The sequence below is a fragment of the Salvelinus fontinalis genome, chromosome 26 (genome assembly GCF_029448725.1).
Source record: "Salvelinus fontinalis isolate EN_2023a chromosome 26, ASM2944872v1, whole genome shotgun sequence".
NCBI lineage: Eukaryota > Metazoa > Chordata > Actinopteri > Salmoniformes > Salmonidae > Salvelinus > Salvelinus fontinalis.
In genome coordinates this window covers 4,987,869-5,001,602 of record NC_074690.1, presented here as the reverse complement: position 1 = coordinate 5,001,602, position 13,734 = coordinate 4,987,869, and the positions used below count along the sequence as shown (strand labels likewise).

Below are 13,734 nucleotides of genomic sequence, written 5' to 3'. Positions count from 1 at the left end.
CGTCTCCAACATCCCTTTCACCTCTCTAGGAACTGGGACTCTCGTCTCCGCCAACATCCCTTTCACCTCTCTAGGAACTGAGACTCTCGTCTCCAACATCCCTTTCACCTCTCTAGGAACAGGGACTCGTCTCCGCCAACATCCCTTTCACCTCTCTAGGAACTGGGACTCTCGTCTCTGCCAACATCCCTTTCACCTCTCTAGGAACTGGGACTCTCGTCTCCAACATCCCTTTCACCTCTCTAGGAACTGGGACTCTCGTCTCCTCCAACATCCCTTTCACCTCTCTAGGAACTGGGACTCTCGTCTCCAACATCCCTTTCACCTCTCTAGGAACTGGGACTCTCGTCTCCTCCAACATCCCTTTCACCTCTCTAGGAACTGGGACTCGTCTCCGCCAACATCCCTTTCACCTCTCTAGGAACTGAGACTCTCGTCTCCTCCAACATCCCTTTCACCCCTCTAGGAACTGAGACTCTCGTCTCCTCCAACATCCCTTTCACCTCTCTAGGAACTGGGACTCTCGTCTCCAACATCCCTTTCACCTCTCCAGGAACTGGGACTCTCGTCTCCTCCAACATCCCTTTCACCTCTCTAGGAACTGGGACTCTCGTCTCCTCCAACATCCCTTTCACCTCTCTAGGAACTGGGACTCGTCTCCTCCAACATCCCTTTCACCTCTCTAGGAACTGAGACTCTCGTCTCCGCCAACATCCCTTTCACCTCTCTAGGAACTGGGACTCTCGTCTCCTCCAACATCCCTTTCACCTCTCTAGGAACTGGGACTCTCGTCTCCGCCAACATCCCTTTCACCTCTCTAGGAACTGGGACTCTCGTCTCCGCCAACATCCCTTTCACCTCTCTAGGAACTGAGACTCTCGTCTCCGCCAACATCCCTTTCACCTCTCTAGGAACTGGGACTCTCGTCTCCGCCAACATCCCTTTCACCTCTCTAGGAACTGGGACTCTCGTCTCTGCCAACATCCCTTTCACCTCTCTAGGAACTGGGACTCTCGTCTCCAACATCCCTTTCACCTCTCTAGGAACTGGGACTCTCGTCTCCTCCAACATCCCTTTCACCTCTCTAGGAACTGGGACTCTCGTCTCTTCCAACATCCCTTTCACCTCTCTAGGAACTGGGACTCTCGTCTCCTCCAACATCCCTTTCACCTCTCTAGGAACTGGGACTCTCGTCTCCAACATCCCTTTCACCTCTCTAGGAACTGGAACTCTCGTCTCCGCCAACATCCCTTTCACCTCTCATCGTTTCTTCCCTAATCACTCTCTCTCTCCAACACTTCCCACTTTTGCCGCTTCACACTTCATTCTTTCTCCCTCCATCACACATCTTTACTCATTATCTCCTGAACCATCCTGAATATTGATCTAGTCCTGTAGGCGTCTCCTGAACCATCCTGAATATTGATCTAGTCCTGTAGGTGTCTCCTGAACCATCCTGAATATTGATCTAGTCCTGTAGGTGTCTCCTGAACCATCCTGAATATTGATCTAGTCCTGTAGGTGTGTGTGGGAGGTGTAGAGGTCAAGGGTCACTCACCTGTGAGTGGATGGTGCTGTGGTCAGTGTGAGATTCTCCACAGCCCACATACACACAGCCATTCTACAAACACAGAAAACAATGGATTTATACAACAGTCAATTTGCATGAGGCCAAATGGTAACCACACAACTTTCTAAATAAAGGTCACAATGAGTTACAAAACATTACAAATAAGTCTTAAAATTGTGACAACTTTTCCCAAACTCAGACTTTTCACTCACCTCCAGACACGCCCACAGATTTGGTCCTCCAACTTTGCAGTCTTGGCACTGGCCCTTGAAACACACACCAACACAACCAACTAGCTCCAGTGACCAGACCATTGAGACGACATAATAATCCCAGACAGACAGCAGCTACAAAACGGTAACATGATAGAGCAAGGCCTTCTCCAATGACAACATCCTCATTTCTTGTAAAACATTCAGGCCTTGGCCATTTAATTATTGTTTCTATTCCAGCTAAGGACTACGGGGGGGGGGGGGGGGGGGGGGACTTAGCAGCACAGGACTACGGGGGGGGACTTAGTAGCACAGGACTACGGGGGGGGGGGACTTAGTAGCACAGGACTACGGGGGGGGGACTTAGTAGCACAGGACTACGGGGGGGGGACTTAGTAGCACAGGACTACGGGGGGGGGGGGGGACTTAGCAGCACAGGACTACGGATAGGACTCACATGTGACTTGTGGATGAGTTCTTCCTTGGTGATCTCTCCTACACACTGTAGATGGGGACAGTCACTGCTGGAACACACAGGCATCACTCACCTGAACCTGTACCTCACCTGTCTGAGGGGGGAGAAAGAGGGGGGAGAAAGAGAGAGGGAGGGGGGCAGAAAGAGAGAGAGGGAGATGGGGGGGGAAGAGAGCGAGGGAGAGAAAGAGGGAGGGGGGCAGAAAGAGAGAGAGGTAAAAACACAGTCATGGGCATTCAAGTGACCACAGAGAGTCAGGACACCCATTTAACATCCTAGCCAAAAGACAGCACCCTACACAGGGCAATGTCCCCAATCACTGCCCTGGGGCATTTTTTAGACCAGAGGAAAGAGTGCCTCCTACTGGCCCTCCAACACCATCTGGTCTTCCATCCAGGACCAACCCTGCTTAGCTTCAGCAGCAAGCCAGTAGTGGTATGCAGGGTGGTATGCTGCTGCCTAACACAGTGGTATGCAGGGTGGTAGGCTGCTGTCAACAATAAAAGGAAGTTAAGAAACTATTTGGCACTATGTTAAGTTTTAGGCAACTCAGTCTGCCAACATTTGTTAAACACTTAAAATTCATATAAAAATACCTTTCAGAAAACAATGAACAATTATGTCCAAGTCTTTATCCACAATAGACAGCATAGATAAAACATTAATGGAATATGGTACAAAATAATCAGTATCTCTCTTACAATAAACATATTGTACAGATGAACAGTCAAATGCACAAATGGCCATCTGTAAAAATCACACAGAACTTGTTCCTACACCAGCTGGTACCACAACAGGGACAGTCTGTCTGAGCCGGGTCAGAGAGAGTTGTAATACTGTCTGTCTGCCTGTCAAACACCAAGCTGTCTGTCTGGGCCGGGTCAGAGAGAGTTGTAATACTGTCTGTCTGCCTGTCAAACACCAAGCTGTCTGTCTGGGCCGGGTCAGAGAGAGTTGTAATACTGTCTGTCTGCCTGTCAAACACCAAGCTGTCTGTCTGGGCCGGGTCAGGGAGAGTTGTAATACTGTCTGTCTGCCTGTCAAACACCAAGCTGTCTGTCTGGGCCGGGTCAGGGAGAGTTGTAATACTGTCTGTCTGCCTGTCAAACACCAAGCTGTCTGTCTGCCTGCCTGTCAAACACCAAGCTGTCTGTCTGCCTGCCTGTCAAACACCAAGCTGTCTGTGCCTGCCTGTCAAACACCAAGCTGTCTGTCTGCCTGCCTGTCAAACACCAAGCTGTCTGTGCCTGCCTGTCAAACACCAAGCTGTCTGTCTGCCTGCCTGTCAAACACCAAGCTGTCTGTCTGCCTGCCTGTCAAACACCAAGCTGTCTGTCTGCCTGCCTGTCAAACACCAAGCTGTCTGTCTGCCTGCCTGTCAAACACCAAGCTGTCTGTCTGCCTGCCTGTCAAACACCAAGCTGTCTGTCTGCCTGCTTGTCACCGTTGGAACCGGAGGCTCCAGACAGCAGAACTGGTTTTTCCAGGTCTGCTCTGTGTACGTCCTACCGTATAGTAATCAACCCAAAACAACTTTCTCTTCTCATCTCTGAGAGAGAGATATTATCCATGGCCCGATGATCTCCCATCAGTACTAATGGGGCGAGAGGCCTGACAACCTTCATCTCTGACTAGTTGTGAGGACGAAAGAGGCAGACCAAAATACACACATCAACATGAGCAAATTAGTTTTGATCAATCATGGAAATTTAAAAAAAGTGCAGAAAACATTTTGGCTCAACAGTTAAAAAGAACCTTGAAGCCAAGGTATAGAAGCAGCTGAATCGATGTGCACCTACGGTATAACATATCCTTAGACTAGGGGGTGACTGTCATACGGGGTGCTGCTCCTCTCTCTCTCTCTGCAGGCGTTCATACTGCACTTGCCTTCTCACAGACAGAACCTAACAAAGCAAACACAACTAATTCCTTACTGGTTCAGATCTTGCATGGAGCCCCAGACCGAGGGGGATTGACCGTCATCTTGAACTTCTTCCATTTACTAATAATTGCGCCAACAGTTGTTGCCTTCTCACCAAGCTGCTTGCCTATTGTCCTGTAGCCCATCCCAGTCTTGTGCAGGTCTACAATTTTATCCCTGATGTCCTTACACAGCTCTCTGGTATTGTGCCATTGTGGAGAGGTTGGAGTCTGTTTGATTGAATGTGTGGACAGGTGTCTTTTATACAGGTAACAAGTTCAAACAGGTGCAGTTAATACAGGTAATGAGTGGAGAACAGGAGGGCTTCTTAAAGAAAAACTAACAGGTCTGTGAGAGCCGGAATTCTTACTGGTTGGTAGGTGATCAAATACTTATGTCATGCAATAAAATGCAAATTAATTACTTAAAAATCATACAATGTGATTTTCTGGATTTTTGTTTTAGATTCCGTCTCTCACAGTTGAAGTGTACCTATGATAAAAATGACAGACCTCTACATACTTTGTAAGTAGGAAAACCTGCAAAATCGGCAGTGTATCAAATACTTGTTCTCCCCACTGTAGAGGAGATGGACCCACTGGTTGCCCTCTAGGTTACAGAGAGCTGGTAGTCCCATCCACCACACTACCAGATGGGTGGTATAGAGGAGACGGACCCACTGGTTGTCCTCTAGGTTACAGAGAGCTGGTAGTCCCATCCACCACACTACCAGATGGGTGGTATAGAGGAGATGGACCCACTGGTTGCCCTCTAGGTTACAGAGAGCTGGTAGTCCCATCCACCACACTACCAGGTGGGTGGTATAGAGGAGATGGACCCACTGGTTGCCCTCTAGGTTACAGAGAGCTGGTAGTCCCATCCACCAAACTACCAGGTGGGTGGTGTAGAGGAGACGGACCCACTGGTTGCCCTCTAGATTACAGAGAGCTGGTAGTCCCATCCACCACACTACCAGGTGGGTGGTATAGAGGAGATGGACCCACTGGTTGCCCTCTAGGTTACAGAGAGCTGGTAGTCCCATCCACCACACTACCAGGTGGGTGGTATAGAGGAGACGGACCCACTGGTTGTCCTCTAGGTTACAGAGAGCTGGTAGTCCCATCCACCACACTACCAGGTGGGTGGTATAGAGGAGACGGACCCACTGGTTGCCCTCTAGGTTACAGAGAGCTGGTAGTCCCATCCACCACACTACCAGGTGGGTGGTATAGAGGAGACGGACCCACTGGTTGTCCTCTAGGTTACAGAGAGCTGGTAGTCCCATCCACCACACTACCAGGTGGGTGGTATAGAGGAGACGGACCCACTGGTTGCCCTCTAGGTTACAGAGAGCTGGTAGTCCCATCCACCACACTACCAGGTGGGTGGTATAGAGGAGATGGACCCACTGGTTGCCCTCTAGGTTACAGAGAGCTGGTAGTCCCATCCACCACACTACCAGGTGGGTGGTATAGAGGAGATGGACCCACTGGTTGCCCTCTAGGTTACAGAGAGCTGGTAGTCCCATCCACCAAACTACCAGGTGGGTGGTATAGAGGAGACGGACCCACTGGTTGCCCTCTAGATTACAGAGAGCTGGTAGTCCCATCCACCACACTACCAGGTGGGTGGTATAGAGGAGATGGACCCACTGGTTGCCCTCTAGGTTACAGAGAGCTGGTAGTCCCATCCACCACACTACCAGGTGGGTGGTATAGAGGAGACGGACCCACTGGTTGACCTCTAGGTTACAGAGAGCTGGTAGTCCCATCCACCACACTACCAGGTGGGTGGTATAGAGGAGACGGACCCACTGGTTGTCCTCTAGGTTACAGAGAGCTGGTAGTCCCATCCACCACACTACCAGGTGGGTGGTATAGAGGAGATGGACCCACTGGTTGCCCTCTAGGTTACAGAGAGCTGGTAGTCCCATCCACCACACTACCAGGTGGGTGGTATAGAGTAGACGGACCCACTGGTTGCCCTCTAGGTTACAGAGAGCTGGTAGTCCCATCCACCACACTACCAGGTGGGTGGTATAGAGGAGACGGACCCACTGGTTGTCCTCTAGGTTACAGAGAGCTGGTAGTCCCATCCACCACACTACCAGGTGGGTGGTATAGAGGAGATGGACCCACTGGTTGCCCTCTAGGTTACAGAGAGCTGGTAGTCCCATCCACCACACTACCAGGTGGGTGGTATAGAGTAGACGGACCCACTGGTTGCCCTCTAGGTTACAGAGAGCTGGTAGTCCCATCCACCACACTACCAGGTGGGTGGTATAGAGGAGACGGACCCACTTGTTGCCCTCTAGGTTACAGAGAGCTGGTAGTCCCATCCACCACACTACCAGGTGGGTGGTATAGAGGAGACGGACCCACTGGTTGCCCTCTAGGTTACAGAGAGCTGGTAGTCCCATCCACCACACTACCAGGTGGGTGGTATAGAGGAGATTTACATTTACATTTACATTTAAGTCATTTAGCAGACGCTCTTATCCAGAGCGACTTACAAATTGGAAAGTTCATACATATTCATCCTGGTCCCCCCGTGGGAATTGAACCCTGGTCCCCCCGTGGGAATTGAACCCACAACCCTGGCGTTGCAAGCGCCATGCTCTACCAACTGAGCCACACGGGACCACGTGAGCCAGATGGACCCACTGGTTGCCCTCAAGGTTACAGATACAGTTAAAGTCAGAAGTTTACATACACTTAGGTTGGAGTCATTAAAACTCGTTTTTCAACCACTCCACACATTTATTGTTAACAAACTATAGTTTTGGCAAGTCAGTTAAGACATCTACTTAGTGCATGACACAAGTCATTTTTCCAACAATTGTTTACAGACAGATTATTTCACTGTATCACAATTCCAGTGGGTCAGAAGTTTACATCCACTAAGTTGACTGTGCCTTTAAACAGCTTGGAAAATTCCAGAAAATGAAGATTCTGATAGGCTAATTGATATCATTTGAGTCAATTGGAGGTGTACCTGAGATGTATTTCTGAGATTTCTGAGATGGAATCTGCAGACGTGTTGCTGTGCGTTTTGCTGCCAACTTTACTTTACTTTGCTAGCTGACAACTTTACGTTTTTTGTTTTGTTTCTGTTTTTAATTACCGTTTATATTTTTAGTTTTTCCATCGCAACTTTTTTCCCTCATTCAACTTTTTCACTCCGGACGCTTTATCTGGACATGGTTCGTCAACACCTTCAACAGCCGAAGCTAAGTAGTAACATTAACATGATGTCTTCTAATTGCAGTCGCTGTACTCATAATATACAGGAGAACGATCGCCTTACGGCGAAAATAGCTGTGCTGCAAGCCCAGCTTCAGACGCAATCGTTAGGCAAGGGTAATTTCAGTGTAGGAAAGGAAGAAACAGCGTCTGTGCCACCAGTAAGTACAGATAGTAACGTTAGTATAAATCCCCCCGCACAGTCCCCGCAGCCGGACAACTTTCTCATGGCTTCTGGAGGGAAATGCTGTTGGAATGCTCAACCGGTGTCGCTCATTCAGCCGACAGAAACTTTCAACCGGTTTTCCCCATTATGTAGCGAGTCGGAGTCTGAGTCTGAGTCTTCTCTTGTCTCTACTCCCGTTACGGGGTCTGAGACGCCGAAGGCTCCCACCGTTAGCTCTGACAAATTGAAAACCCTAGTCATTGGCGACTCCATTACCCGCAGTATTAGACTTAAAACGAATCACCCAGCGATCATACACTGTTTACCAGGGGGCAGGGCTACCGACGTTAAGGCTAATCTTAAGATGGTGCTGGCTAAAGCTAAATCTGGCGAGTGTAGAGAGTATAGAGATATTGTTATCCACGTCGGCACCAACGATGTTAGGATGAAACAGTCAGAGGTCACCAAGTGCAACATAGCTTCAGCGTGTAAATCAGCTAGAAAGATGTGTCGGCATCGAGTAATTGTCTCTGGCCCCCTCCCAGTTAGGGGGAGTGATGAGCTCTACAGCAGAGTCTCTGGCCCCCTCCCAGTTAGGGGGAGTGATGAGCTCTACAGCAGAGTCTCTGGCCCCTCCCAGTTAGGGGGAGTGATGAGCTCTACAGCAGAGTCTCTGGCCCCCTCCCAGTTAGGGGGAGTGACGAGCTCTACAGCAGAGTCTCTGGCCCCTCCCAGTTAGGGGGAGTGATGAGCTCTACAGCAGAGTCTCTGGCCCCTCCCAGTTAGGGGGAGTGATGAGCTCTACAGCAGAGTCTCTGGCCCCTCCCAGTTAGGGGGAGTGACGAGCTCTACAGCAGAGTCTCTGGCCCCTCCCAGTTAGGGGGAGTGATGAGCTCTACAGCAGAGTCTCTGGCCCCTCCCAGTTAGGGGGAGTGATGAGCTCTACAGCAGAGTCTCTGGCCCCTCCCAGTTAGGGGGAGTGATGAGCTCTACAGCAGAGTCTCTGGCCCCTCCCAGTTAGGGGGAGTGATGAGCTCTACAGCAGAGTCTCTGGCCCCTCCCAGTTAGGGGGAGTGATGAGCTCTACAGCAGAGTCTCTGGCCCCTCCCAGTTAGGGGGAGTGATGAGCTCTACAGCAGAGTCTCTGGCCCCCTCCCAGTTAGGGGGAGTGACGAGCTCTACAGCAGAGTCTCTGGCCCCTCCCAGTTAGGGGGAGTGACGAGCTCTACAGCAGAGTCTCTGGCCCCCTCCCAGTTAGGGGGAGTGACGAGCTCTACAGCAGAGTCTCTGGCCTCCTCCCAGTTAGGGGGAGTGATGAGCTCTACAGCAGAGTCTCAGCACTCAATCGCTGGTTGAAAACTGTTTTCTGCCCCTCCCAAAAGATAGAATTTGTAGATAATATGCCCTCTTTCTGGGACTCACCCACAAACAGGACCAAGCCTGACCTGCTAAGGAGTGACGGACTCCATCCTACCTGGAGGGGTGCTCTCATCTTATCTACAAACATAGACAGGGCTCTAACTCCTCTAGCCCCACAATGAAATAGGGTGCAGGCCAGGCAGCAGGCTGTTAGCCAACCTGCCAGCTTAGTGGAGTCTGCCAATAGCACAGTCAGTGTAGTCAGCTCAGCCATACCCATTGAGACTGTGTCTGTGCCTCGACCTAGGTTGGGCAAAACTAAACATGGCGGTGTTCGCCTTAGCAATCTCACTAGGATAAAGACCTCCTCCATTCCTGCCATTATTGAAAGAGATCGTGATACCTCACATCTCAAAATAGGGTTACTTAATGTTAGATCCCTCACTTCAAAGGCAGTCATAGTCAATGAACTAATCACTGATCATAATCTTGATGTGATTGGCCTGACTGAAACATGGCTTAAGCCTGATGAATTTACTGTGTTAAATGAGGCCTCACCTCCTGGTTACACTAGTGACCATATCCCCCGTGCATCCCGCAAAGGCGGAGGTGTTGCTAACATCTACGATAGCAAATTTCAATTTACAAAAAAAAAAATGGCGTTTTCGTCTTTTGAGCTTCTAGTCATGAAATCTATGCAGCCTACTCAATCACTTTTTATAGCTACTGTTTACAGGCTTCCTGGGCCATATACAGCGTTCCTCTCTGAGTTTCCTGAATTCCTATCAGACCTTGTAGTCATAGCAGATCATATTCTAATTTTTGGTGATTTTAATATTCACATGGAGAAGTCCACAGACCCACAAAGTCTTTCGGAGCCATCATCGACTCAGTGGGTTTTGTCCAACATGTCTCTGGACCTACTCACTGCCACAGTCATACTCTGGACCTAGTTTTGTCCCATGGAATAAATGTTGTAGATCTTAATGTTTTTCCACATAATCCTGGACTATCGGACCACCATTTTATTACGTTTGCAATCGCAACAAATAATCTGCTCAGACCCCAACCAAGGAGCATCAAAAGTCGTGCTATAAATTCTCAGACAACACAAAAATTCCTTGATGCCCTTCCAGACTCCTTCTGCCTACCCAAGGACGTCAGAGGACAAAAATCAGTTAACCACTTAACTGAGGAACTCAATTTAACCTTGCGCAATACCCTAGATGCAGTTGCACCCCTAAAAACGAAAAACATTTGTCATAAGAAACTAGCTCCCTGGTATACAGAAAATACCCGAGCTTTGAAGCAAGCTTCCAGGAAATTGGAACGGAAATGGCGCCACACAAAACTGGAAGTCTTCCGACTAGCTTGGAAAGACAGTACCGTGCAGTACCGAAGAGCCCTCACTGCTGCTCGATCATCCTACTTTTCCAACTTAATCGAGGAAAATAAGAACAATCCAAAATTTCTTTTTGATACTGTTGCAAAGCTAACTAAAAAGCAGCATTCCCAAAGAGAGGATGGCTTTCACTTCAGCAGTAATAAATTCATGAACTTCTTTGAGGAAAAGATCATGACCATTAGAAAGCAAATTACGGACTCCTCTTTGAATCTGCGTATTCCTCCAGGGCTTAGCTGTCCTGGATCTGCACAGCTCTGCGAGGGCCTGGGATCGGGAGAGACACTTAAGTGTTTTAGTACTATATCTCTTGACACAATGATGAAAATAATCATGGCCTCTAAACCTTCAAGCTGCATACTGGATCCTATTCCTACTAAACTGCTGAAGGAGCTGCTTCCTGTGCTTGGCCCTCCTATGTTGAACATAATAAACAGCTCTCTATCCACCGGATGTGTACCAAACTCACTAAAAGTGGCAGTGATAAAGCCTCTCTTGAAAAAGCCAAACCTTGACCCGGAAAATATAAAAAACTATCGGCCTATATCAAATCTTCCATTCCTCTCAAAAATTTTAGAAAAAGCTGCTGCGCAGCAACTCACTGCCTTTCTGAAGACAAACAATGTATACGAAATGCTTCAGTCTGGTTTTAGACCCCATCATAGCACTGAGACTGCACTTGTGAAGGTGGTAAATGACCTTTTAATGGCGTCAGACCGAGGCTCTGCATCTGTCCTCGTGCTACTAGACCTTAGTGCTGCCTTTGACACCATCGATCACCACATTCTTTTGGAGAGACTGGAAACCCAAATTGGTCTACACGGACAAGTTCTGGCCTGGTTTAGATCTTACCTGTCGGAAAGATATCAGTTTGTCTCTGTGAATGGTCTGTCCTCTGACAAATCAACTGTACATTTCGGTGTTCCTCAAGGTTCCGTTTTAGGACCACTATTGTTTTCACTATATATTTTACCTCTTGGGGATGTTATTCGAAAACATAATGTTAACTTTCACTGCTATGCAGATGACACACAGCTGTACATTTCAATGAAACATGGTGAAGCCCCAAAATTGCCCTCGCTAGAAGCCTGTGTTTCAGACATAAGGAAGTGGATGGCTAAAAACTTTCTACTTTTAAGCTCGGAAAAACCAGAGATGCTTGTTCCAGGTCCCAAGAAACAGAGATCTTCTGTTAAATCTGACAATTCATCTTGATGGTTGTAAAGTCGTCTCAAATAAAACTGTGAAGGACCTCGGCGTTACTCTTGACCCTGATCTCTCTTTTGACGAACATATCAAGACTGTTTCAAGGACAGCTTTTTTCCATCTACGTAACATTGCAAAAAATCAGACATTTTCTGTCCAAAAATGATGCAGAAAAATTAATCCATGCATTTGTCACTTCTAGGTTAGACTACTGCAATGCTCTACTTTCCAGCTACCCGGATAAAGCACTAAATAAACTTCAGTTAGTGCTAAATACGGCTGCTAGAATCCTGACTAGAACCAAGAAATTTGATCATATTACTCCAGTGCTAGCTTCCCTACACTGGCTTCCCGTTAAGGCAAGGGCTGATTTCAAGGTTTTACTGTTAACCTATAAAGCGTTACATGGGCTTGCTCCTACCTATCTTTCCGAGTTGGTCCTGCCGTACATACCTACACGTACGCTACGGTCACAAGACGCAGGCCTCCTAATTGTCCCTAAAATTTCTAAGCAAACAGCTGGAGGCAGGGCTTTCTCCTATAGATCTCCATTTTTATGGAACAGTCTGCCTACCCATGTGAGAGACGCAGACTCGGTCTCAACCTTTAAGTCTTTACTGAAGACTTATCTCTTCAGTAGGTCATATGATTGAGTGTAGTCTGGCCCAGGAGTGTGAAGGTGAACGGAAAGGCTCTGGAGCAACGAACCGCCCTTGCTGTCTCTCCAGGGCCGGTTCCCCTCTCTCCACTGGGATTCTCTGCCTCTAACCCTGTTACTGGGGCTGAGTCACTGGCTTGCTGGTGCTCTTTCATGCCGTCCCTAGGAGGGGTGCGTCACTTGAGTGGGTTGAGTTACTGACGTGAACTTCCTGTCTGGGTTGGCGCCCCCCTTTGGTTGTGCTGTGGTGGAGACCTTTGTGGGCTATACTCGGCCTTGTCTCAGGATTGTAAGTTGGTGGTTGAGGATATCCCTCTAGTGGTGTGGGGGCTGTGCTTTGGCAGAGTGGGTGGGGTTATATCCTTCCTGTTTGGCCCTGTCCGGGGGTTTCTTCGGATGGGGCCACAGTGTCTCCTGACCGCTCCTGTCTCAGCCTCCAGTATTTATGCTGCAGTAGTTTATGTGTCGGGGGGCTAGGGTCAGTTGGTTATACCTGGAGTACTTCTCCTGTCTTATCCAGTGTCCTGTGTGAATTTAAGTATGCTCTCTCTAATTCTCTCGTTCTCTCTTTCTCTCGGAGGACCTGAGCCCTAGGACCATACGTCGGGACTACCGGCCGTGGTGACTCCTTGCTGCCCTCAGTCCGCCTGGCCTTGCTGCTATTCCAGTTTCAACTCTTCTGCCTGCGGTTATGGAACCCCTACCTGTCCCAGACCTGCTGTTTTCAACTCTTAATGATCGGCTATGAAAAGCCAACTGAGATTTATTCCTGATTATTATTTGACCACGCTTGTCATTTATGAACAGTTTGAAAATCTTGGCTCTCTCTAATTTTCTCCTTCTCTCTTTCTTTCTCTCGGAGGACCTGGGCCCTAGGACCATGCGTCGGGACTGCCGCCCGTGGTGACTCCTTGCTGTCCCCAGTCCGCCTGGCCTTGCTGCTATTCCAGTTTCAGCTGTTCTGCCTGCGGTTATGGAACCGCCACCTGTCCCAGACCTGTTGTTTTTCAACTCTTAATGATCAGCTATGAAAAGCCAACTGAAAATTATTCATGATTATTATTTGACCATGCTTGTCACTTATGAACATTTTTGAGCATCTTGGCATAGTTCTGTTATAATCTCCACCCGGCACAGCCAGAAGAGTACTGGCCACCCCTCATAGCCTGGTTCCTCTCTAGGTTTCTTCCTAGGTTTTGGCCTTTCTAGGGAGTTTTTCCTAGCCACCATGCTTCTACACCTGCATTCTAGCTGTTTGGGGTTTTAGGCTGGGTTTCTGTACAGCACTTCGAGATATTATCTGATGTACGAAGGGCTATATAAAATAAAATTTATTGATTGATTGATATTTCAAGGCCTACCTTCAAACTCAGTGCCTCTTTGCTTGACATTATGGGAAAATCAAAAGAAATCAGCCCAGACCTCAGAAAAAAAATTGGAGACCTCCACAAGACTGGTTCACCCTTGGGAGCAATTTCCAAACGCCTGAAGGTACCACGTTCATCTGTACAAATAATAATACG

The 13,734-nt window shown here is 48.5% G+C and overlaps 1 protein-coding gene across 1 annotated transcript in view; it reads right to left on the bottom strand.

Annotated features, from left to right (window-relative positions):
- The window catches only part of LOC129823577 (ubiquitin carboxyl-terminal hydrolase 33-like), a 110,015-nt gene that overhangs the window by 87,503 nt on the left and 8,778 nt on the right, over positions 1–13,734 (bottom strand). The window contains exons 2-4 of the mRNA XM_055882417.1: positions 2,240–2,351; positions 1,783–1,836; positions 1,559–1,621 (exon numbers count right to left, since the gene is read on the bottom strand). Of these exons, the coding sequence (XP_055738392.1) occupies positions 1,559–1,621; positions 1,783–1,836; positions 2,240–2,323 (201 nt within the window). The 5' untranslated portion in view covers positions 2,324–2,351. The remainder of the gene's footprint in view (positions 1–1,558; positions 1,622–1,782; positions 1,837–2,239; positions 2,352–13,734) is intronic.